Genomic DNA, 24621 nt, shown 5'->3' with positions numbered 1-24621 from the left:
GCAGAGCAGGTTGAAGTGGCTGAGCATAAGCCGGGAGCAGCTAGCTGGTGGTGTCTCAGCCTGCCCTAAATGAGACTTTTGCCTTTGTGAGGACACAGTCTGACAGTTACTTGTACTGCATCCTCACAGTGCTCCGCCTTCTCAGAAAGAATAGAGTGTTACCATGTCTGCCGGGGCAGTTGAGGTTTCACTCAGACGGTGGACTTCAGATTGTAGGGCAAGGATGGTATATACCATAACTATCTGCAGTGCCAGGTTTACAATGGCGCCAGTGGCTCCATGGAGCTGGGCCCATGCTCAGAAGGGGCCCCGGCCTGCTCCACTTGCACTGCGCCCCAAGACCCCGCTGGCTCCCCCCGCCCACCACTTGCTCCTCTAGGCCTGCCCGCCAGCTGGCCGAGGGCTCCTCTCTGCCCCTGGCCGGACCGCAGTGCACCTCCGGCTCCGGGCAGTCTCTGCTTCCCATCACCTGTGGGGCCCCACCTGTCTCCCCGGAGCTGAGCCACCTGGGACTGGTGCAGAAGCCTGGCCAGTCCCAGCTGGGGGTGGGGGGGAACAGTGTGGAAGGCATGGCTGGGCCCCTCCAGTCAAGTGCGTCTTGAGGGACCCTGGCCAGGGCAGGTCCTGACCTCGCTGATTACGCCACTCCCGAGGGGCTGGAGTGATTCCTGGCTCTGGGACCAGCCCTGGCTGCACTGCCAGCTCAGCCTGGCAAACACAGTCACCTCCCAGGAGGGCCAGTGAGTGCAGCTGGGAGGCAGGGCTTGGGGAGTGGGTCTGGGGAGGTGCTGGGCTGTGAAGGGGCAGGGAAGATCTGTGTGTTGGGGCACTAGGGAGTGGGGGGTGCTGGGCAGTTGTGGTGGGGCTGTGGGCAGGGGTGGTGTTGTGCAGGGCGCTGTGCATTTGTGGATGGGTCTGGGGGGCCTCTGGCCATATCGAGTTGGGGGATGTTGGGCAGGGGGGCTGTGTGGTGTGGCTTGGGCCTGCCCCCAAGGGGAAGGGGCACGCTGGCAGCACAGGGCCAGGCAGGCCACTGTGCGTCTGGCAACTGCCAGTTTGTAAATAGTGCCCTCGCATTGGGAGGAGCAGGGCTTCCTCTGCCCCTGCCATGCCCCATTGCCCCTGGCTGGCCCCTCGCTCCAGGGACTGACCTCCCCGCACCGTGCTCCGTTGCCTCCATGGGGGCCCACAAAAGGTTAATCTGGCCCTGACTATCTGGGGTACCCTGTGCTCAGACAACCTCAAACCACTTAGAGGCATGCTGCTCCAGCCTGTTGTGGACGCACAGGCCCACACTCTGTGCAGCTGCCATCTGTTACAGCAACTTGCTAGAAACCAGAGAACCATGCTCCTGCAACTGGGTGAAACTGACAAGAGCTATGTCCTGCAGAGTGAAACGTGCAAGTATTGGTCCAGTTTCATTTTGTAGCAGAGGCAAGCAATTGTGACGTGTGTGTGTGTGCGCGCTCTCTCTCTCTCTCTCTCTCTAACAACGGGGAAGTAGTTCAGGAACACTGAACAGTAGGGGTGGAGTGCACACTGACTGGGAGAGGCAGGTAAGAACTAGTGAGGGTAGGAGAGAGGCATAGAATCCCACTTCCTAAGTCATAGACTCCAAATATAGCTGTCAGCTCATTGCCCCATGGGAGCCTGGTGTGCCCCAGCCAGGAGAGGATGTGCCGTAGGATCTTTACCAGCCTTCTCCTTCTAGGTCAATTGGAGGAGCTATTTTTTACCTATCTCCTTGGGTATAATTGGTGTCGGGTACAGTCCTCCAGTCCTGCATTACTGAAAAACTTCCTCAGTGTAACTGTGATGTTCTTTTTCTCCTGGTTGAATGTGTGGCTGCCCAGTACTTAACCTGTAATGCATCTTCTGTTCATCAGGAATTCATAGCAGTCAGCCAGCTGCGAGGATCAACCCAAGGGAAGATTCTTTGTTTTTATGGCCCTCCAGGGGTTGGCAAGACCAGCATTGCCCGCTCCATCGCTAGAGCCTTAAACCGAGAGTATTTCCGCTTCAGTGTTGGAGGAATGACTGATGTGGCAGAAATCAAAGGACACAGGTCAGTTTAACTCAAGCATTTCCCACCCCAATGAGTTTTTATCAACCTTTACAGTGACCTAGTTGACGATGAAATGTGCATGTAATTTAAATTCCCATAGTCAAGAGCGGGATCCTATGGATATAGTAGAAGATTTGTCTTTGGGAAGCTATTAAAGTGATGACTTGGGCAGGATTTTAAAATAAACAAACATCAATTAAAAATGACAGGTTTCAGAGTAGCAGCTGTGTTAGTCTGTATCCACAAAAAGAACAGGAGGACTTGTGGCACCTTAGAGACTAACAAATTTATTTGAGCATAAGCTTTTGTGATGCATCCGATGAAGTGCGCTGCTGCTCACGAAAGCTTATGCTCAAATAAATTTGTTAGTCTCTAAGGTGCCACAAGTACTCCTTTTCTTTTTTTAATTAAAAATGAATTTCTTTTTAAAAAGTACATCGTGCTCTCTGCTCCTCTCTGGTTGTTCTATAACTTTGCCCCAAATACCTTTCCAATTACTCTATGCTGTTGACTAAAGGATGTAGCCAATTGTTTGACTACATTTGCAGTTCATTCTTTAAAGTGTTCAAGACCAAACATAACCAAATGTATTGCACAAAGACAAAGCAGAACAATACAAAATGGAGACATACAGACCCTCTTTTGGGAAGCAAATTCTCGCAGTGTGTTCACTTTCTACAGACGGTGCGCTTCAAGGATATAGGGGTGAGGTAATATCTTTTATTGGACCAACTTCTGAAAGGTTGTATCTCTCACCAACAGAAGTTGGACCAATAAGATATTTCCTCACCCACCCTGCTTCATTGATACGCATTTCGGTTAGTAGTATTTATAGTATGACTACCAGCCACTAAAATCCAACTCACCTGTTCATAATAGTTCCTTAATTTGTTCTTTTGTTCTGTACTTTTCTTATCTTGGTTTTGGACACAACACTCAAAACCAGTTGGGTATAGAGATATAGTCCAACCTGTGCTAGGACACAGCATTCATGTATCTTGGCTTTGACAGGCTTCGTATCTTAGAATCATAGAATATTAGGGTTGGAAGAGACCTCAGGAGGTCATCTAGTCCAGTCCCCTGCTCAAAGCAGGACCAACACCCACTAAATCATCCCAGCCAGGGCTTTGTCAAGTTGGGCCTTAAAAACCTCTAAGGATGGTGAAGGAACATAATATGGACACCGTGTAGAATCAAGCACGTGGGTTTATTACGCACAGCTACCTCTTAAGCAGATTATTCCCTCAACTGCATGATATGTTATCTGATATGTGCACTATCCTATCCATCTTCCATGAATATGGTCTCTCATAAAACAGGAGGACGTACGTTGGAGCAATGCCAGGGAAAATAATCCAGTGCCTAAAAAAGACCAAGACAGAAAACCCCCTGATCCTGATCGATGAGGTGATGTATTGATCTTTCTCCTGGCTCTTCCCCAGGCTGCAGGGAAACTCCAAGGGTAACTTTTCCAAATTTCCAAAGTCCTGTTCACTTTCAGTGCGGTTTGGGCTCCTAACTCACTTAGGCACTGAGACAGTTAAACCAAATGGCAGACTCCCTTCCAACCCTGATATTCTATGATTCTATGACTCCGCATAGGGGGTGAATGGGCACAAAACCCCAATTTTCCTTCTGGCCCTAGTGGGGTGTGTGGGGGGGGAATTCCTTTAGGTTGGATTTAAGGCAGTGGCATGAGGGGTAAGAAGCTTAATTTCATAGAATCACAGAATATCAGGGTTGGAAGGGACCTCAGGAGGTCATCTAGTCCAACCCCCTGCTCAAAGCAGGACCAATCCCCAGCTAAATCATCCCAGCCAGGGGTTTGTCAAGCCTGACCTTAAAAACTTCAAAGGAAGGAGATTCCACCACCTCCCTAGGTAACCCATTCCAGTGCTTCACCACCCTCCTAGTGAAAAAGTTTTTCCTAATATCCAACCTAAATCTCCCCCACTGCAACTTGAGACCATTACTCCTTGTTCTGTCATCTGCTACCACTGAGAACAGTCTAGATCCATCCTCTTTGGAACCCCCTTTCAGGTAGTTGAAAGCAGCTATCAAATCCCCCCTCATTCTTCTCTTCCACAGACTAAACAATCCCAGTTCCCTCAGCCTCTCCTCATAAGTCATGTGTTCCAGTCCCCTAATCATTTTTGTTGTCCTCCGCTGGACACTTTCCAGTTTTTTCAAATCCTTCTTGTAGTGTGGGGCCCAAAACTGGACATAGATCACGTCCCTTGATCTGCTGGCAATGCCCCTACTTATACATCCCAAAATGCCATTGGCCTTCATGGCAACAAGGGCACACTGTTGACTCATATCCAGCTTCTCGTTCACTGTAACCCCTAGGTCCTTTTCTGCAGAACTGTCACCATCTGTGCTGATCCTGATTCACAGGCAGTTATAGGACTCTGGGCTGTCAACCCAACACTTTCCACTAGCATGAAAAAATATTTCAAGAAGGCAAACCGTGCATAAAGTTGCAGTATAATAAAGTCAAGATAAAACCATCACTGACCCTGACACAATTTCAGATGGTGTTGATGACAAGTCTTGCACTTGGCAGTGTGATGTTGCATTAATGCATAAAAGCAGACACTTCTTTCAAAGAAAGATACAGGGCTGCTGTAAGCAGCCGCTCTTGATCTGCTGCTGTCACACGTTTTGATTCCTCGACACTTTAGAAGCCAGTGTGGATCACCTCTGTACAACTTTTGTCCTGTGAGTACTAACAATCACCCCATTTCTTGTCAAGCATGCTAGTTCCTAGAGGCCATGGGGACAGGGTGCTGCTGCATGGGTGCACCTGAGTAAGGTGGTCTTTGTGAAGAATTACATTCTGGTGGAGCAGGGGTATGAAACAGCTGCTCGTCATGAACAAATGCACTGAAATCTTTGCAGTAAAAATGAATCCTGGTAAGAAGCTTTTCATGCTACTACATTTTCTTAAATTCTTCTGTCACTTGTAGGTGGATAAAATTGGGCGAGGCTATCAAGGTGACCCATCCTCAGCCCTTCTAGAGCTGCTGGACCCAGAACAGAACTCTAACTTCTTGGATCATTACCTTGATGTTCCTGTCGATTTATCAAAGGTATCGTTCCATTGAGTGTTTAAGATGGAAGCTTACAAATATATTCAGATGCCCCAGCCATTAAAACCGCTGAGGATTCAGTGAGCAAGGTGGTAGGATAGAACACACTCCCTGTGCCCAGGGAGATGTAATTGAGACACGGGGGGAGTTCCATATAAGTATTTTTAACTGGAGTTGATTGCAGGTCCAAACCTATACACACTGTACTGAAAACGTTCCATTCCTATGGGCGCCTGAGCCTTGGATTGGGAGCCAGCTGTATGCTGCTGTCGTAGCATCATCTGCCAGCTAGTGAGCATGGGGCCTCCTCTTCCACTTCTAACTGGTCAAAGCGGGGCTTGCTCTCTGCGACAGGATGCCAGTGCCCTACCTACATAATTGCTTTCCGAATTGCTGCAAGGGAGACTTTCAGTGTGGATGTTCATCTGGGTTTCTTCCACATGCTGCTGCTGAGGTCCCTGTTCTTTAGTTACAGTGGCAAATGCCACTTCCCCATGGTCACATCAGAGCATTCTGACTTCCCACTGTATGACTAATTGACTTGGGGGCAGAGAACAGCTTGCTCTGGAATCTGACTTCCCAACAGTAGGGAGATAGAACTTGAGGTTAGAGTAAAGTGAAGCAGCATGCCCATGAGAAACAGCTAACCAGGCTTGTCGTATCATATTCAGGTGCTCTTTATTTGTACCGCCAATGTGACAGACACCATCCCAGAGCCGTTGCGGGACAGAATGGAAATGATCAATGTGTCAGGATATGTTGCACAAGAGAAACTTGCAATTGCAGAGGTGAGAAGCTACCTTACTAACGAACCATTAGGTGCTGCTGTGCACAGACTGCATCAAGCGAAAGAAAATGGTATTTTAGCAGCGTAAACCTGCTCTGCACAACCAGTCAACTTGAGTCCAGTGTTCAAGGGAACGGGTCCAAAAGAGACCTGCACTCCCAACTGGATAATACTGGATTTCCACTGGAGACAAGTCCTAGGCATGTCTAGAAAGCATTCATTGATCAGAATGAAGTTGGGTGAAATGGGATGACCAAGCATTCAGTTGTGGGGAGAACACATGGTGGTTGATTTCTTTCAGAGGTATTTGGTCCCTCAAGCACGTGTCCTGAGTGGTTTGGATGAAACCAAGACCAAGATCTCATCAGATGTGCTGACTGTTCTCATCAAGCAGTACTGCAGGGAGAGTGGAGTGAGGAACCTGCAGAAGCAGGTGGAGAAGGTGAGGGTGCTGTGAATGTCAAGTTCCTCCTCTGTGTGCTTTCTGCCTTGGCAGCTTTCTGCAGTAACTAATCACTCTCTTGCACAGGTATTAAGGAAATCTGCCTATAAGATTGTCAGTGGAGAAGCAGACACAGTTGAGGTAACCCCTGAAAACTTGCAGGACTTTGTTGGCAAGCCCATCTTCACTGTGGATCGGATGTATGACCTCACTCCTCCTGGAGTGGTGATGGGCCTGGCCTGGACAGCTATGGGTAAGATGCAGCTGCAGCAGAATCAATGGGGGATTAGCAAGGTGGGCATTTGTCATGGGTGCTCATGCTTCCCGGAGAAACTCACTTCCTTTTCGCCAGTTAGGCAGAGTTACTGGTGCTGAATGGGGAGCAGCAGCTGGGAAGCTGAATTACTGCTCCTCTGAAGTTTCCATGCCTTTTTTCTGAAAGCAGCTGTGCAGGAGAGGAAGTAAAATGTCCCCTCTTGGTCCATTGGGAGAACCTTATTAGCATTACTGAAACTCCCTCCTGTGGCTAGTTTAGCTCCTGACTTGTTCTCTGCTGAAAGCTGATATCAGACCCCTCTTGGCTTCAAGCCAGTGTGCTTCTTCTCCAAGGCTTCATATTGTGGGAGGGACTAATTCTGAATGTAAAGACTTTTGTAGGCGTGCATACATAAACCCGTTATCTTCCAGCAGCACGATGTGCTACCTAGGTACACAAGGATGGTGCACCATAGCATATGGACTGTGTCTCACTTGCTTCCTGGTTTGAGTGCAAGTAGCATGTGCTGGCCCTCTTGCCTCATCTGAAGACTGCTGCTGCACACTAGTGTTCTGTCAGAGAGGGTTCCTAATAACCCAGAGCGCTTTGTTATGTTCAGGGGAAAATATTCACCAAAATGAATATGGAGTGGTGGGCACAAGCTGCTTCTGGGAGCCAGAATGTTTCTGTTTCTGCCCCAGTGTATTCCCTGATGGACAGCGGGTTATGGAACTGAAGCTCCTAGAAGGGCTAAGCAGGAAAAATCAGTAAGATCATGAGGGTGGTGTGGAGGTGCTTAAATATCTGTAGGATTGAAAAGCAGGGCTGCCTGGACCCGTCCAAGTGGCGTGAATTCTTCAGAGGAAAATGCAGGCGGTATCTGTGTAGTAACAGGTTTCAAATAGGCCTGATGGGTTCAACAGGTAAATGGTTTTTTCAGAAAAGCATTTTAGAATAAAGCACTTTGAGATTGTAAGGGAAGCAATGTGTACCCATCAGACCTTTTTCCTGTTGGCTCCAAAATACCTGAGAGCACTGCTCGGAATGCTGTTTGCATTGGGGAGGAGTTGCAAGTGTTCTGGTGGCTTACTGGGTCCGATTGAACTGCTGACTGAGACTGTCGTTAAAGTGTCTGTGTGATTTTTTTTTTTTAACTAATTTATCCAACCAATTAACAGCACACTAGTCTGGTTCTTGTTGGACTTTTCTAAAGATTTCTATATTCTTTTTTTTATAGGAGGTTCCACTCTATTTATTGAAACGTCCCTGCGGCGACCCAAAGACAAGGAAAACAAGGATGGGTCCCTTGAAATAACAGGCCAACTGGGAGATGTGATGAAGGAGAGCGCCAAAATAGCTTACACATTTGCTCGAGCTTTCCTGATGCAGAAGGAACCCACCAATGACTTTCTGGTGACCTCCCACATCCACTTGCATGTGCCCGAGGTAAAGAGACCCTGGGTCCATGGGGGCTGTATAAGGACCTAGACAGGTAGAGCTGGCATGTTGAGGTAGAGCCTCTTAGCCCAGTTGCATGCACTGTGTAGAAAACCTGCTTTCAGCAGCAATACCTGAGTAAATTAAAAGATGACATTTTTCCTGGCAACTCCGGAAGATATTCACATGACCTTTGCTGCCAGCTCCTTTCCTCAGCAAGCACATGGCGAGGTGATACTATGCACACTGCTCTTTAGCCAGGATCTTGGAGCACTTTTTGAGGCAGTATTGCCCCTGTTGGGTAGATGGGGAAACCCAGGCCCAGAGGTGAAATGACTTCCACCTTGGATAAGTGGTAGCCTGAGAACTAGGAGACCCGGGTTCAATTCCCTGCTCCACCGGAGTCCCTGGGAAAGTGAGCTGGGCAAGGTCACATTGGTAAAACTTCCATCCTCATAGGCCTCTAACTCACACTAGGTATATGTACGCTGCCCGCAGCAGCGAGCCTCCCCGCCTGGGTGACAGACTCAGACTTGCGGGACTCAGCTAGCTGGCTTAGAACTAGCTGTGTAGACGTTGCAGCACAGGCTGGAGTGCAGGGAAGGGGATGGGTTGCAGAGCCCCAGCTTCAGCCTGAGCCAGAACCTCATTGTGCCCTCTACACAGCTGGTTTTAGTGGGTTAGCGCAAGTCCTGCTGGCCAGAGTCTGTTGATCCAGGCTGGGAGGCTCACTGCCACAGGCTGTGTAGATGTTCCTTAGTGTTACCCTGTGTCTCTGCCTTGCTCCCAATCTGCACAGTGGGGATAATAGCACTTCCTACCTCCAAGGCAGGCTGTGAAGATAGCAGGAGGCGCACAGATACTATGGTAATGGGGCCAGGACCATGCTTGAGAGAGAAGATACTTGTGCTGTCCTCAGACCCTGAGCTCTGCTTGCAAACTGCAAGATTTAACCCAGGAACAAGGTGTGCACTGTCTCTTTGGAGGCAGTGAACTTAATAGCTGTTAGTGTCCAGTGAGAGGGACTACACACTGCAGGGAGACAGGCCTGGGAAACTCTGGGACTGCGGTTCACTGAAAGTTACCTGCAAGACCAGGTTTGCACTGGTTTCAGAGTCTTGAGGAGTTGGCTGGTGAGGCAGACAGACTGGGATGGCCAGGAGCTGTTTCACAGTCGAGGCTCCAGCAAAGCTCTCTTGCTAAGGCAGAGAGATAACATGGTGGCTCATGGTTCTGGTTGCTCTGAGGAGAGTGTCACACAAGGACACTCAAAAAAACTTGCTTCAATACGGGGGGAAAAAACACTGACTGCACACCACTTACCACCCCACTGGAACCCATACAGAATATCATCAAACAGTTACAGCCCATACTTGATGGGGATTGCATCGTGAAAGAAATCTTTCCTGAACCCCTTCTTCTAGCCGTCAAACCACCCAACTCCAGCCTGCCGACTGACCACTTGTAGGCAATTCCACAGATGTGCCTCAGTCTGCAATGTCAGCTTTCCACGACGGTCCACATGTGTCTGAGCCCATTGGGCCACATGTCCACTTGCATCCAGGTGGTCCGGTTTGCGCCTTCTCCCTCTTCAGATGTAGCTCAGGACAGTTAACCACTCTGCCCTGCATTCTCTGTACAGGTTGATTCACCTTCCTCCACCAGTTCTGGAGTCCTTGCACTGGTGACATCCCCACAATGGACCTGTTTGCAACAAGCGAAAACTGGAAGTGTTGCCTGTTCTGCTCTTGGAGGGGACGCCTTTCACTGCAGCTAACAATCGACTGCTGTATGCCTTCCCTTCTCTTCCAGTCATTCCCCAGGTCATCGCTAAGCTCAAGGCAGATCAAGCCAGACTCATCCTGATTACCCTGGCATGACCGAGACAGTGCCGGTTCTCAGATCTCCTTGCTGTCAGTCCAGCCTCCCATGCTGCTTCTCCTCCATCATGACAACCTCAGACGGACCACAGCTACATCTGGTGATCAGCTCTGTTCACCTTCTGGCATGGCTGAACAAGGGGGAAGAGTGTTGTTCAGAGGCTCTCCAACAGGTCCTACTTAACAGCAGGAAGTCTTTCACTAGGACGGCCTACTTAGTGAAGTGGAAGAGGATTTTGGTGTGTTTTGGAACCCGTCCAACAGGGACTTTCATCCAGGACATCTTAGAGTACCTGCTGCACCTTCAGAAATTAGGCTTGGCACTTGGCAGCAATATCCACGTTTCATCCCCCTATCCAAGGGAAATCGGTTTTCTCCAACACTATGGTGATGAGATTTCTGAAAGGATTTCTTCACCTGCATCCTCTGGTCGGAGAGCCTGTCCCCTTGTGGGGTCTGGACATGGTTTTAACAGTGCTGATGAGGCCTCCATTTGAGCCTCTTGCTTCCTGTCCACTGCCCCTCTTATCTGAGAAAACTGCATTCTTGATAGCCATCACCATTGCCAGGAGGCTGGGTGAGTTGCAGGCCTTGATGGTGTGGCCTCCTTACACGCTGTTCTCCAGGGATAAGGTAATGCTTTAGCCACACCCAAAGTGGTCTCCCAGTTTCTTCTGAACGAGGCTGAATATTTGCCTGTGTTCTTCCCTAAGCCACTTTCCTCCCCAGAGGAACAGCGCCTCCATATGTTAGATGGTGTGTCTAGCCTTTTATCTGAACAGAACTGAATTGTTTCATGCTTCACCTCACAGACCACATGAAGGGACAAGTGTTCTCTGCACAGACCATCTCTAGAGGAATAACATCTTGTATCAGGACTGTGTATGAGATAGCATCGGCAACATCTCCTCAGCAGATACGGACCCCTTCGATGAGAGCATAGGCAATGTCAGTAGCCTTCCTTAATGATATTTCCATTATTATGCATCTGTAGGGCGGCCACATGGTCGTCCATAGATATGTTCCATGGACCATTATGCTATCACCGCATCTTCCAGAGCAGATGCTAGGGTTGGAAGAGTGGTCCTGCGATGCTTACTCTGATAGACACCAAGCCCCACCTCTACACGGATACCGCTTGTGAGTCACCTACTTGGAACAGACAGCACGTAGCAATGGTTAACTTACTGTAACCGTGGCTCTTTGAGATACCATGCAGACGTGTATTCCATGACCCACCCGCCATCCCTTCTGCATTGGAGTCTTGGTGCGAAGGAAAATGGGGGTTGGGGCAACTCCATAACGGAGGGACTACAGACATGAGGTGTCAACGCTGTCCCTCTACAGGTACTGCTAGGCAAAAATCACTGGCACGCAGGCACACCTACTTGGAATACACATCTGGAAGAACCAGAGTTACAGTAACTTTCTCTCTGCTGGCACCGTACCTCTGCTAAATGCTGTTGAGGACTAGCCTTGCAATCTCTAGGCTCTTCTTTATTCCCTCTCTGGTATAGTCACTGTGGCTTTAAAGCCCCTGACCTGGCCTGTCCCCACCTCCTGGGCAGGGTCAGTGGAAAACGGGTGTTGACATGTCATGCAGGATACAAGGAAGTGCTTCAGGAGGTGCTTACATGCCTTTGAGTTTCTAGATTACTATTCACCTATAAGCACATCCAGAATCTGTGGTATCTTTAATCCTAGTGTCCCATGTCTTAGAGCAGGGGTTTTCAACCTTTTTTCATTTGTGGACCTCTAAATTTCAAATGGAGGTGGAGGATCTCTTTAGAAATCTTAGATGTAGTCTGCAGACTCCCATGGGTCCATTGACCACAGGTAGAAAACCACTGGCTGAGAGAACTGAAGCTAATATTAGAGCTGTATAGACAATCGTGATGTTTGAGCAGGGCTACATCCAAGATTCCACCAGTGACATTTCAGCCAAACATCTATGCAGTAAATCAAATGTTGCATCATCAGACAGCAAAGCTGGAGACCTGCTGAAGTCTGTAACTGGGCTTCTGTTCCCCTGACCATACTAAGCTGGCAGCGACAAAGGTGTGGAAGTGGGCTCTGCTACAGATCTGTGTACATCATGACAGTACTAAGTATTTCACACAAGCCTCTGCTTGGTTTGAATGATTGTCAGAGTGTGACTTTTTCTCTTTCCAGGGAGCGACTCCTAAGGACGGGCCAAGCGCAGGATGTACCATAATAACGGCCTTACTGTCATTGGCCATGAATCGTCCAGCAAGGCAAAACGTGGCCATGACTGGAGAGGTGTCATTAACTGGAAAGATTCTTCCTGTTGGTGGAATCAAGGAGAAGACTATTGCAGTAAGCACCTTCCTCTTGTGTAAGATCATCTGCTGGTGCATGACAATGGGGAGGGCCCTAGAGTGCTTGCTGAATGGCAGCACTGTAGTGCTGGACCACCTACTCCTGCTGTCCTGTGGGTGTTAATAGTGAAAACAAGGTGGGGGAGGGAATATCTTTTATTGGACCAACTTCTGTTTGGGAAAGACACAAGCTTTCGAGCTACACTGAGCTCTTCTTCAGGGCTGTCTCTTTCCCCAAAAGAAGTTGGTCCAGTAAAAGATATTCCCTTACCCACCTTGTCTCTCTAATAGGCCAGGACCAACATAGCTCAACAACACTGCAAACAGGCCCAGCAGTGTGAGCATGGAGATCTTGCCTGTGGCCACAAGGTCAGCTTTTATTGGCACCAATGCTGTCCCTGTACTGTACCTAAGGAGTATCTAGCATGTTGGAAAACCTTGCATGGTGGTGGTGGCTTTTGGTAACAGTTTTGCCCAGGAATAGGCTGGTAACTGAAGATTATCTGGCTTGAAGGGCTTCTGGAAGACTGAGGGGCCTATTGTGGGTTTTTAAGGATAGGGGTAGATTTGCTTCTCTGAAGGAAGCATTGGTAACTTCTACTGATGGCGGGCAAAGTGTAGCCTGCTTAGCCCTTGCTAACCAGTGCATTGTCTCTAAATTGTACAGCCTGACCTTGGTTAGACCAAGGTTTTAAAATCTTGCAGACCTTGTCTAAACTACCCAGGCAAATTATTTTTAATTCAGGTCCGCTAAAGAGTTTCCTGGCTAAGACCAAACAAGGCAGCCTTAGATACTTTCCATTTCAATTGTCCTTGGCATCTCTTAATGTGGAGGAAAATTTTTGGATAGTGACAAAGATTAAGATACAGGCCTTAATCTGTAAAATCCAGGACTATGCACAATGAAGGGGAACTACTTCTTCCAGCAAAGACATGTTCCACAAATTTTCCTTTGCTAAATACACTTCCTACCACAGTCCATATAATGGTGTTCTTTCCTCCCTAGGCCAAGCGAGCTGGTGTTACCTGTATCATTCTCCCATCAGAGAACAAGAAGGATTACTATGATCTTGCTGACTTCATTACAGAGGGACTAGAAGTGCATTTTGTTGAGCACTACAACAAAATATTTGACATAGTGTTTCCAGAACTTGATACCCCTGGAGGATGACTGATGTGAACCGTTTGTACTAAGGGTCCATCCCTGACTGCTCTACTCCACCCCAAAAGCAAGATGGCCTGGGACAGGTAACACTTGGAGCATGAATATTGCTGCTGCGCAGCCACTGAAATTAATTATGGCTTAATTTGCTGCTGCCTTGGTTACTGTGAGGCATTTCCCACGTATGTTTACGAAGGGATTTGAATGATGACCTGATTAAAATATTTCTAATAAGATGTGGGTCTGCGTTGCACTAGTCTGTCCTACCTCATCTACTGAAGATGGGATTTACTGATGTGTAAGTGATTAAAAACTAAGTTTCCCTATGTAGCTAGGAATAGTGCTAGCAGTTTATTCCCCACTGAAATAGGCATGTACGTAGTCAAGAGATTATGGCAGCTCAGAGAAAGCTCTGTAAAAAGGAACAGGGCTAGATCCTGGTTTTTCACTTCATCTTCAACGGTTGGTTGCAGATGAGTCCTTTACTCTAGCCACCTGTGCTCTAGAGCTGAAGTGATTCTTTGAGAGCAGCCAACCCTAGCTCCTGCTTTCTGTGGGAGGAGCTCTCCCCAAAACCTGCTGAGACTTCCAGCTGTCATTCTTTAATTAAAGGGCTGGTGAATATAGGTCCCAGCTTGCCCTCCTCAAAGGCAGCTTGGGCTCAGCAGGAGTGCCTTGCCTTGGAGGACAAGCCACTGCACTCCTGTATTATGCTGTTTTCCAAGCCTGGAGTTGATTAAGTGGCTCATATGCATCTACAACTTCGAGACTTACACAGCAGATGGATGAGACTCACATTTGACTCTTGCTAGTGCAACTCTTACTCCTAATCCCCATATTCCCCTTGAAATAGTAATTCAGCCCTCACCAGAAGGTCAGTTTGCCACTCCTTAACTAAAGGGGCAGGCCTATTAAATCCTACAAGACACTTGCATGGGTATGCCTTAAGCAACAAAATTGAGAAGCATTGAACATACAGCCTCACTACCCCTTCCTCCCACTCACCTGTCTGGGCTAATGACATGCTGGTTGTTCCACACCAGACAAATGTAATTTTGCAGTGTTGTAGCCATGTTGGTCCAAGCAGAGAGACAAAGTGTGTCAGATAACGTTTTATTGGACCAACTTCTTTTGGAGAGACAGACAAGCTTTCACAGAGCTCTTCTTCAGGTCTAGGTCTAACAAAATGTTACCTCACACACCTTGTCTCTCAAATCTAAAATTAACATTTATCCAAAGCAAGACACAGGCCAAGTTTAACCCTTTGTTACTCTTGGAGGTATTTCAGCACTGTCCCTTTCCCTCCACTCCCCCATGGCAAGTGGTCTCCAGTTGTCAAGTTGCTAATAACACCATCATACTGCCGGATTCTCTGAACACACTTTAATGAGTTACAGGAGTTTTTGCAGGTTAATCCTTCTTGGCAGCAGCCTTCCTCATAGCTGCCAGAACATTGCTGAGCTCCTCACGTTTTCGCTTGGCCCGAATGTGAGTACCAACCTGTGTAAGAAAGAAAGCAGCACAGTGAGCAGTTGCAGCATTTGATGCTGGTGCTGTAGTAGGGTGCCTTTCTTATTCTGCCTAACATTGGCCAGGCTGTTTTGGGAGACAAAGGAGATACATGTTCACAGTTGAAGGCCTGTACTGTGGAGCACAAACATAGGCTTCAAGAACAGGGGCTCCTTCAGTTTGATGGAACAACCCCAGCCAGCTCCTCTCCCTGCCCAAATCCCAGTAGCTCTGTTGCATGCTCAGAGCAGTTTTGAGCTTTACTTCCTTCTGGTCCAAGTCGCTGGGTTAGCTGGATGAATCCAGCTCAGTCTCACTCCCATCACCCTTGCATGAGCTTTGCAAAGCAAGTTCTGGATCACCCTTCAGGGCCTCCTCTTCAAGGGAGTGCCTCTAAGTTCTCTCCATCACTGAGCTAAACTTAGGACAGGCATAGCTGTTGCTGCTCTCCTATGCCATGCCTCCACCAGGCTCCTGATTGCTCAAAGCATTGAATAAGGACGGAGCCAAGTCTGCTGTAGGGTGGGATCCTCTGACTTGTGGGGTGGGGGAAGGGAAGAGGAGCTAGCAAAGCTGGACACATCCTCTGAAGTAAGATGTTAAATTCACTTACCCTTTTCTTTATGAACTTCAGAGCCCGCTTGTCCTTGGAAACTTTCAGCAATTCCATAGCACGTTTCTCATAGGGGGCAAAGCCACAGACCTCTCTGATCATGTCTCGTACAAACTTAGTGTGTTTGGTCAGGCGCTGCAGAGAAACAATGGTTCAGTGTGAGCAGCATGTAAGAGGCGAGGGGAAGTGTTATTTGCCTAAAGCCTTGCTAAGTTAGTGGTTGGGCCATATGTTGCAGGCAACTGGAATTTGCTGAAGAGCCAGAACTGCAGTGATTCTGATACGAGTGACAGCTGAAGCATCTTTCACACACCCAGCACAACCTGCATTCAGTTTGGAAAGAAGGATGTAACTGTTTACTGGGAGCTAGGCTTTACTCTCTAATTTCCATGTCACTTGTAGGCCCCGGGGCTCTGCACTATGCACTCTTGCCTGACATGGCAAACACCTGAACTTTACCAACTCAACAAACTGCCACTTGTACTTCAGTCATCTGCACATACAGCTCCCTCCACAGGTACTGCACATTCCAGCTGGGATACTCCAGCTTCTGATGGAAAACAGGATCTCCTTGGGAAATTGTTCATTTCCCATTTGTTACAACAGCAGCAAGATGACATTTCAGATACATCTGGCAAACGAGAACAGAGCCAGATGCAGGAACAAGGCAAGTTTAAGAAGCAAGGTTTGAGAAGAATGTGCTGTAAGTCTGAGTAAATAGGCAGTCCTCCTGCATGGACAGCGCCTCATGCATTGTAGGTGTGACAAGAATACAGAAAATAAAGCATAGGTTAACCCAGATTAACAAAACTCTGGATTTAAGTGCAAATTGTGTATGCTCCTTCCCCGGGGCTGTAGGCTTGGCTAAGAGAAGCAGGACAGAGGTGGCTGCTAAGGAAGGATGATAAAGAACATAAGAGGGGCCACACTGAGTCAGACCAATGGTACATCTAGCCTAATAGCCTGTCTTCTGACAGTGACCAGTGCCAGGTGCTTCAGAGGGAATGAACAGAACAGGTAATCATCAAGTGATCCATGCAGTCTCCATTCCCAGCTTTTAGCAGTCAGAGACTAGCAACACCTAGAGTGTGGGGCTGCATCCCTGCCCATCCCGGCTAACAGTCATTGCTGGACCTATCCTCCATGAAGTTATCTAGTTCTTTTTTGAACCGTTATAGTTTTAGCCTTCACAACATCCCCTTGGCAGCAAGTTCCACAGGTTGACTGTGCCTTGTGTGAATACTTCCTTTTGCTTGTTTTAAACATGCTGCCTGTTAATTTCATTTGGTGACCCCTGGTTCTTGCAGAGGAGTAAACACTTCCTTATTCACTTTCTCCACCCCAGTCATGATTTTATAGATCTCAATTATCTCCCCCCTTAGTCATCTTTTTCCAAGCTGAGAACTCCCAGTCTCTCTTCTCATATAGAAGTTGTTCCATATTTTTTTTTTTTTGAGATGAGGTAACCAGAACTGCACCCAGCATTCAAGATGTGGGTGTACCATGATTTATATAGCAGCATTATGATATTTTCTGTCTTATCTCTTTCTGAAAGGTTCCTAACATCATTACCTTTTTTGACTGCTGCTGCACATTGAACAGATGTTTTCAGAGAACTCTCCACAATAACTCTGAGATCTCTTTCTTGAATGGTAACAGCTAAATTGGATCCCATCATTGTATATGTATAGTTGGATTTTTACCAATCTGCATTACTTTGAGAATGGATGGGGGTGAGGCAGCTAAAGATGCCACGGCACCTCATGTCCTGTGTGCAGAAGCTCTACAGGGCTGAACTCTAATTCTCTGAATGTTTGAGATGTTTTAAGTGGTTTGGAGAATCATCTTGTAATTCCAGGCTGTGGTGCTGCACACTATATTTAAAGGGGACATTCAATGAAAATGAAAGGAGGCAAATTCAAAACGGATCCAATAGAACCTCAGAGTTACGGACACTTCAGGAATGGAGGTTGTTCATAACTCTGAACAAGCTGTTATGGGATGCTTTTCAGGGTGGACTGCTCGGAGCAGTGGCTTAACTCTGCAGTGGCTGCCTGGCAAGTGGGAGTGGGGATAGGCAGGTGGTTCTAGGCCCTCGGCTGCAAGGGTGATGGGTGTCAGTGGGCACGGGCTGCAGTCCTTTAAAACTGAGCTGCTACTCTAGAGCACAGCATACAGGCAGGAGCTCAGGCTCCAGCAGTTTACACTCCAGGCCAGGGTTCAGTAGCAAAGTTTGGGAAGTTTCTTTCCCCAGGCTCTGAGCTTGCAAACTTGTCCCCCTTCCAGCCAGGGGGCAGGGAGAGGGGAAAATAGCATTCACCACTTCCTACCTATAAGTGACTTCCGCTCGCCATGGTGAGTAAGGTTGGGGGTCAGGTCAGACAGACCAGATGTGCCTACCTTTAAGATGCAATACAGGCACAGTACAGTATTTGCTGGTTGGTTTGGCCGATAGCTTACTTCCACTTCCCCATGGCGTCCAATTGACTGGTCACTCTGTATCTTTGAGGTTCTACTGTACAATAAAAGAAAAGGAGTACTTGTGGCACCTTAGAGACTAACGAATTTATTTGAGCATAAGCTTTCGTGAGCTACAGCTCACTTCATCGGATGCATACTGTCATCCGATGAAGTGAGCTGTAGCTCATGAAAGCTTATGCTCAAATAAATTCGTTAGTCTCTAAGGTGCCACAAGTCCTCCTTTGCTTTTTTTGTGAATACAGACAACAGGGCTGTTACTCTGAATACTGTACAATACACTCAAACCCCACGCAAATATCTTGTGGCAGTGAGTTCCATAGGCTAACTCAAGCCAAGAGTTTAGGATTCAACATATGGATAACAAGAATATCCAGAGTTCTATTAAATACTAAAAAACCCAAGGATTTTGGAAAGGATATAAACCCTCATATATAATTTAGGGTTAGGAGGAAAAGTTCCACCAGGGTAGATTCGCACATCACCTGGCATGTACAAATGCATTCACTGGGAAATTCCATTTCCCATGAGCATGTCCTGCTTTCCCTCAGCTATCCAGACCCACTCACCTCCACAGCACAGAGGTGCAGCAGTCAGAAGAGCCACCACTCATCTTTCTAGAATGTGCAGCACTGTACTTGTATCTCCTTAAGCAGGCTCCCCACAGCCACAGTGTGTATATACTACAAGCCCCAACTGGAAGGAGGGAAAGCAGAGCTAGTCCCTTGTGAAACAGGCTCTCCCAGGTTAATAGCACATTGACCTGCAAATGAGGCCTCTCCCAGCCTCAAAAAACTGACACCTTGTCATAAATCCAGTATCTTCCATCTCTATAGATAAAGGCCAGTGGCCAGCATCTGGTGAAGGCTCAGAGGTATTAGTAGGACAGAACATACGAACGGCCAGACTGGGTCAGACCAAAGGTCCATCTAGCCCAGTATCCTGTTTTCTGACAGTGGCCAATGCCAGGTGCTTCAGAGGGAAGTTTCTGGCAGACAGAGGCTAGGGACACCATCCCTGCCCATCCTGGCTAATAGCCATTGATGGATGTATCCTCCATGAACTTATCTAGTTCTTTTTTGAACAACACATCCTTATTTACTTTCTCCACACCAGTCATGATTTTATAGACATCTATCATAGCCCCCTCCTTAGTCTTCTCTCTTCCAAACGGAAAAGTCCTAATCTTATTAATCTCTCAGTTTAGCCCTGAACTCAGCCAGCTGTCATTCATGCCCCCCAGTAACCCCAGCCCAGCTGCCTGCCGTAGTCATTCTCCCCTTGACGGTGTCCGTTTCACACAGACGGCCTCGCTGCTTGCCACACCACAACCACATTTTTCACTGGGCAGAGAGAGCAATTTCAGCAGAGGCAGGCACAGGGCAGCTCTTCAGCCTCACGGCTGCTGCATCGTCACGGTTTGAAGCAGCTCCCTCTATTCCAGTCCTGAACCCCCAGCCCTCCAACTCTGACAAAGCATCCCATTCCCGACTTGCAGGCAAGGAAATGCCAGTGAGTTGAGTGTTGGGCCTCACTGTTTGGCCAATTAGCAATTAACATCTTAACACCAATAGGCAAATATTCTCCCCTACATGCACAGTCCTGTGCAGGGTCAGGTAACACCTTACAGCACAGATCCAACACTACCACCGATAACACTATTCCACAGCAGCCAGATCAACCACGAGGACCAAAAGCAATCTGAAGCAGCTTTCCTCAAGGGACATAGGTTTTAGAACACTGGCAAACAAGAATTTCAAAATGTCAAGAACTGAAAGTAACCAATCAAATGCTATTTATTTGGGTCCATTATCCTGGTGTGAAAGTACATGCTGCAATTCATGCCTATGACAGACTGCTACTAAAATCTTAACAATCCCACCAACAATCAGTGACCATCTGGTAGCCCCCCTCCACTGTAAGAGCCTCCACTCAGCAGCAGCACCACCAGGAGAAGCTTGAGCACATGCACAACTTTCAGTGCATTCACACTCTGGAACATACCACCACCACAACACTACTGCTACATCTCACCGCTGTCAAGTCAAGTCTATGCCTCTTACATGTCACGCTTCCTCAAATAAGGAAAAAGTTACAATCTACACATGACAGGTTTCAGAGTAACAGCCGTGTTAGTCTGTATTCGTAAAAAGAAAAAAGAAAAGGAGTACTTGTGGCACCTTAGAGACTAACCAGTTTATTTGAACATGAGCTTTCGTGAGCTACAGCTCACTTCATCGGATGCATAGCATATTGTGGAAACTGCAGAAGACATTATATACACACAGAGACCATGAAACAAAACTTCCTCCCACCCCACTGTCCTGCTCGTAACAGCTTATCTAAAGTGATCATCAAGGAGGGCCATTTCCAGCACAAATCCAGGTTCTCTCACCCTTCCCCCCCCCCCCCCCCCCAGACACACATACAAACTCACTCTCCTGATGGGCTATTACCAGCAGGAGAGTGAGTCTGTATGTGTGTCGGGGGGGGGGGGGGGGGGGGGAGGGTGAGAAAACCTGGATTTGTGCTGGAAATGGCCCTCCTTGATGATCACTTTAGATAAGCTGTTACGAGCAGGACAGTGGGGTGGGAGGAAGTTTTGTTTCATGGTCTCTGTGTGTATATAATGTCTTCTGCAGTTTCCACAATATGCTATGCATCCGATGAAGTGAGCTGTAGCTCACGAAAGCTCATGCTCAAATAAACTGGTTAGTCTCTAAGGTGCCACAAGTACTCCTTTTCTTTTTTCTTTTTAATCTACACATGTAGATCATCAACACAAATAAATACATGCAGTGGGCTTAAATTGCAGCAAGGGCTGTTTAGGTTGGACATTAGAAAAAACTTCCTGTCAGGGTGGTTAAACAATGGAATAAATTGTCCAGGGAGGCTGTGGAATCTCCATTAATAGAAATTTTTAAGAGCAGGTTAGACAAACACCTCTCAGGGATAGTCCAGATAATAGTTACTCCTGCAATTAGTGCAGAAGACCGGACCAGAAGACCTCTTGAGGTCCCTTCCAGTCCTACAATTCTATATTACATCTTATCTCACTACTCTCTCCTCCCATCTGCTGTTTTATGGGAAAGAGTTCACTCTTCAGGGCAGACACCTTGCCTCCATTTGTTTTGTCATGTGCTTAACACACCTTAGACACCAGACAAATAACCCACGATGTTCAGTAACTCGTCACTTAACGTTGTAGTTACATTCCTGAAAAATGCGACTTTAAGCAAAACAATGTTAAGCGAATCCAATTTCCGCATCAAAATTAATGTAAATGGGGGGGTTAGGTTCCAAGGAAATTTTTTTCACCAGACAAGAGACTTTATTTTTTTATTTATATATATATATATATATATATATATATATATATATATATACACACACACACACACACAGTATAAGTTTTAAACAAACAATTTAATACTGTACACAGCAATGATGATTGTGAAGCTTGGTTGAGGTGGTGAAGTCAGAGGGTGGGATATTTCCCAGGGAATGCCTTAATGCTAAATGATGAACTAGTATTCGGCTGAGCCCTCAAGGGTTAACATGTTGTTAATATAGCCCTCACACTCTACAAGGCAGCACAAATGGAGAAAGGGGAGACAGCATGGCAGACAGAGACACAGTGTGTGTGTGTGGACAGAGAAACACACTGTGTGTGTGTGATGTGCATTTCCCCTTTAAGTACGCTGACCCCACTCTTAAGTACACTGCCTTGTTAAGTAGATCAGCAAGCTGAGATCGCAGCTGCTGTCAGGAAGCTCCCTCCATCCTGACCCCTGTGATGTCCCCCGCCCTGCTCTATGGAAGATGGGGTAAGCGGGGCGTGCAGGAGCAGGGGGACACCCTGACAGCCCCCACACACACACAGCAAGCAGGCGGCTTGGGAAGCAGCTGCAAGGTAGAGGTCAGGAGCAGCACATGGCAGTGGGGGGAGGGACAGGGAATTTAGGGGAGCAGGGAGCTGATGGGGGGCTGCTGCTCCACCCTGGTTCCAAGCCCCCACCAGCTTGCTGCAAAACTGAAAGCAGTGGACAAAGCTGGTGGCTGCCAAACAACATTATAAGGGAGCATGGCACAACTTTAAACGAGCTTGTTCCCTGATTGATCAGCAATGAAACGACGTTAACCAGGACGACTTTAAGTGAAGACTTACTGTAATGGCAAAGAATGTGCATTCCACGCCATATATTTCAGATCTTTATCTGTACTCCAATTTACAGAAACCAACCCATTCTAAAGCCATCCAGCACCAATGGGGCTCTGCCACAAGGACAGTGATCAGCAGAACTGACCAGGACTTAGCCCGTAGAGCTCTCCATTGCCCGCTGAGTCACGCCTCGCATGTATTAAGGCCTCTATGTATTAAACCTGCATGGGTCTGTGCAGTGACTACTCAGGGCAAAGGGTAACTTCCTGACTGTCTCAACAGCTGCAAGCCACGGTCACGGTCTGGCTTCTTAGCCCTGGTACAGCCCCCACCTAACGCCAGCCTGCACTTCCCAGGCACCGGCCATGGCCTCAGCAAGCCATCGCGCCCCCGCAAACCTGGCCCAGAGGCGGGCACAAGCCAGCTACCTCCAGAGGGTTCAGTACTGCCCAGCTCAGCTCCAGCAGCCAGACATGCGGCGAGCCGGGGGCGCAGCACCCCCAGGCGGCTCAGACACACACCGCCCCAGCCGCGCTGGGTCAGGCCAACGGCTCCGGGCTGCCCCGCCCCCCGCTCACTCACCCCTCTGCCCCGCCCCCCCGCTCACTCACCCCTCTGCGGCGGCACTGCCGGGGCTTCGACACGTTCTTCGTCACCTTGTGGCCCTTACTGAGGCCGACAGCCATGGGGTAGCGGATCGCCATGTCTGTGGGTAGAGGGTCAGCGGGTCAGCCCCGGGCCGTGCACAGCATGCCCCCCCCAGCCAGTCTCCTGCCCCCACCCCCTCCAGCTTTCCCCCCCCCCCCGGCAGCCAGCCAGCCTCTGCCCCCCCCCCCCCCCCCCGCAGCCAGCCAGCCTCCGGCCCCCACCCCCTCCAGCTTCCCCCCCCCCGCCCCCGCAGCCAGCCAGCCTCCGGCCCCCACCCCCTCCAGCTTCCCCCTCCCCCCAGCCAGCCAGCCTCCGGCCCCCACCCCCTCCAGCTTCCCCCCCCCGGAGCTGGCCCCCCCTCCAGCTTCTCCCCCCCCCCGCAGCCAGTCTCCGGCCCCCACCGCCTCCAGCTCCCCCCCCCCCCCGGCAGCCAGCCAGTCTCCGGCCCCCCCCCCCTCCAGCTCTCCCCCCCCCCCCCCGCAGCCAGCCAGCCTCCGGCCCCCACCACCTCCAGCTCCCCCCCCCCCGCAGCCAGCCAGCCTCCGGCCCCCACCCCCTCCAGCTTCCCCCCCCACCCCGCAACCAGCCAGCCTCCGGCCCCCACCCCCTCCAGCTTCCCCCCCCCCGCAGCCAGCCAGCCTCCTGCCCCCACCCCCTCCAGCTCCCCCCCCCCCCCCGGAGCTGCCCCCCCCTGCAGCTTCTCCCCCCCCCCCGCAGCCAGTCTCCGGCCCCCACCGCCTCCAGCCAGTCTCCGGCCCCCACCCCCTCCAGCTTCCCCCCCCCACCGCAGCCAGTCTCCGGCCCCCACCCCCTCCAGCTTCCCCCCCCACCCCCCCCGCAGCCAGTCTCCGGCCCCCACCCCCTCCAGCTTCCCCCCCCCCCCCGCAGCCAGTCTCCGGCCCCCACCCCCTCCAGCTTCCCCCCCCACCCCGCAGCCAGTCTCCGGCCCCCACCCCCTCCAGCTTCCCCCCCCCCCCCGCAGCCAGTCTCCGGCCCCCACCCCCCCAGCTGACCCCCCCCCCGGAGCTGCCCCCACCCCCCCTCCAGCGTTCCCCGCCGCCGCCGCCGCCAGCTTCCCCACACCATCTCCTGGGCCGCCTCCCATTTTCCCCGGCCCCAACAAGCGCCCCCAACTCCCCACACCTCGACCCTCCCACCGAAAGGCCCCCCCGGCGCCTCCCCGCAGAGGATGGACGCAGATTCTCCCGACCGGCCCCACCTGCCCCAACTTGAACGAGGCCACACCGGAAGGAGAAGGAGCGAAGCCGCGCGGAGCTCTGGGATATCAACCGCTCCTTCCGGTCCTCCTATGCTGAGGAGAGGGAGAGAGCGCGAGGAGGGGCTGGGCTGCCAATGGGCTTTCTCTATCTCGCGCTGTGACCATAGAGTCGGGCTGCTTGGGCGCCGCGCCCGGGTCCGCGTAGCCGCCGGAGCCCCGGTGCCCGTGGGGTGGGCTCGGCCCCGCTCCCAGAGCGTAGGGGGGGAGCCCTGGGCACGCTGCCCCCCGTGTCCCCCCCGGGAGCTGGGAGACCCCGGCCCGTCCCGTGCCCCCCCCCCGGGAGCTGGGAGACCCCCCCCGTCCCGTGCCCCCCCCGCCTTTTGCTCACTTCTGTCTTCCAGAATAACTAGTGATGGACAACGGACCACAATTCACTGCAGCAGAATTTAAGTTGTGAACAAAATATGATTTGATCATATTACATAAGAATGGCCTCATTAGGTCTGACCAATGGCCTATCGAGCTCAGTGGT

At 49.8% G+C, this 24621-nt stretch overlaps 2 protein-coding genes across 3 annotated transcripts in view; one reads left to right on the top strand and one right to left on the bottom strand.

Annotated features, from left to right (window-relative positions):
- LONP1 (lon peptidase 1, mitochondrial) overlaps positions 1-13678 on the top strand; it is a 48010-nt gene extending 34332 nt beyond the window's left edge. The window contains exons 10-18 of the mRNA XM_074939193.1: positions 1887-2065; positions 3385-3472; positions 5035-5157; positions 5829-5945; positions 6246-6386; positions 6474-6639; positions 7880-8088; positions 12132-12296; positions 13305-13678. Coding sequence (XP_074795294.1) covers positions 1887-2065; positions 3385-3472; positions 5035-5157; positions 5829-5945; positions 6246-6386; positions 6474-6639; positions 7880-8088; positions 12132-12296; positions 13305-13469 — 1353 coding nt within the window. The 3' untranslated portion in view covers positions 13470-13678. The remainder of the gene's footprint in view (positions 1-1886; positions 2066-3384; positions 3473-5034; positions 5158-5828; positions 5946-6245; positions 6387-6473; positions 6640-7879; positions 8089-12131; positions 12297-13304) is intronic.
- A 1150-nt stretch (positions 13679-14828) lies between these two features.
- RPL36 (ribosomal protein L36) lies at positions 14829-24222 on the bottom strand. Of its 2 annotated transcripts, none has more exons than XM_074939248.1 (4): positions 24090-24222; positions 22834-22928; positions 15583-15717; positions 14829-14960 (listed from the first exon to the last, which is right to left on the bottom strand). In XM_074939248.1, exons 2-4 carry the CDS (start codon positions 22924-22926, stop codon positions 14871-14873), a joined length of 318 nt encoding a protein of 105 aa, XP_074795349.1. In that variant the 5' UTR covers positions 22927-22928; positions 24090-24222; the 3' UTR covers positions 14829-14870. The 2 variants fall into 2 exon arrangements, with proteins under 2 accessions (XP_074795349.1, XP_074795350.1); XM_074939249.1 differs by lacking the exon at positions 24090-24222 and adding an exon at positions 24014-24038.
- Positions 24223-24621: the final 399 nt, after the last annotated feature.

The sequence above is a fragment of the Natator depressus genome, chromosome 25, assembly GCF_965152275.1.
Source record: "Natator depressus isolate rNatDep1 chromosome 25, rNatDep2.hap1, whole genome shotgun sequence".
Lineage (NCBI taxonomy): Eukaryota > Metazoa > Chordata > Testudines > Cheloniidae > Natator > Natator depressus.
This window is presented reverse-complemented; position numbering and strand designations above follow the sequence as displayed.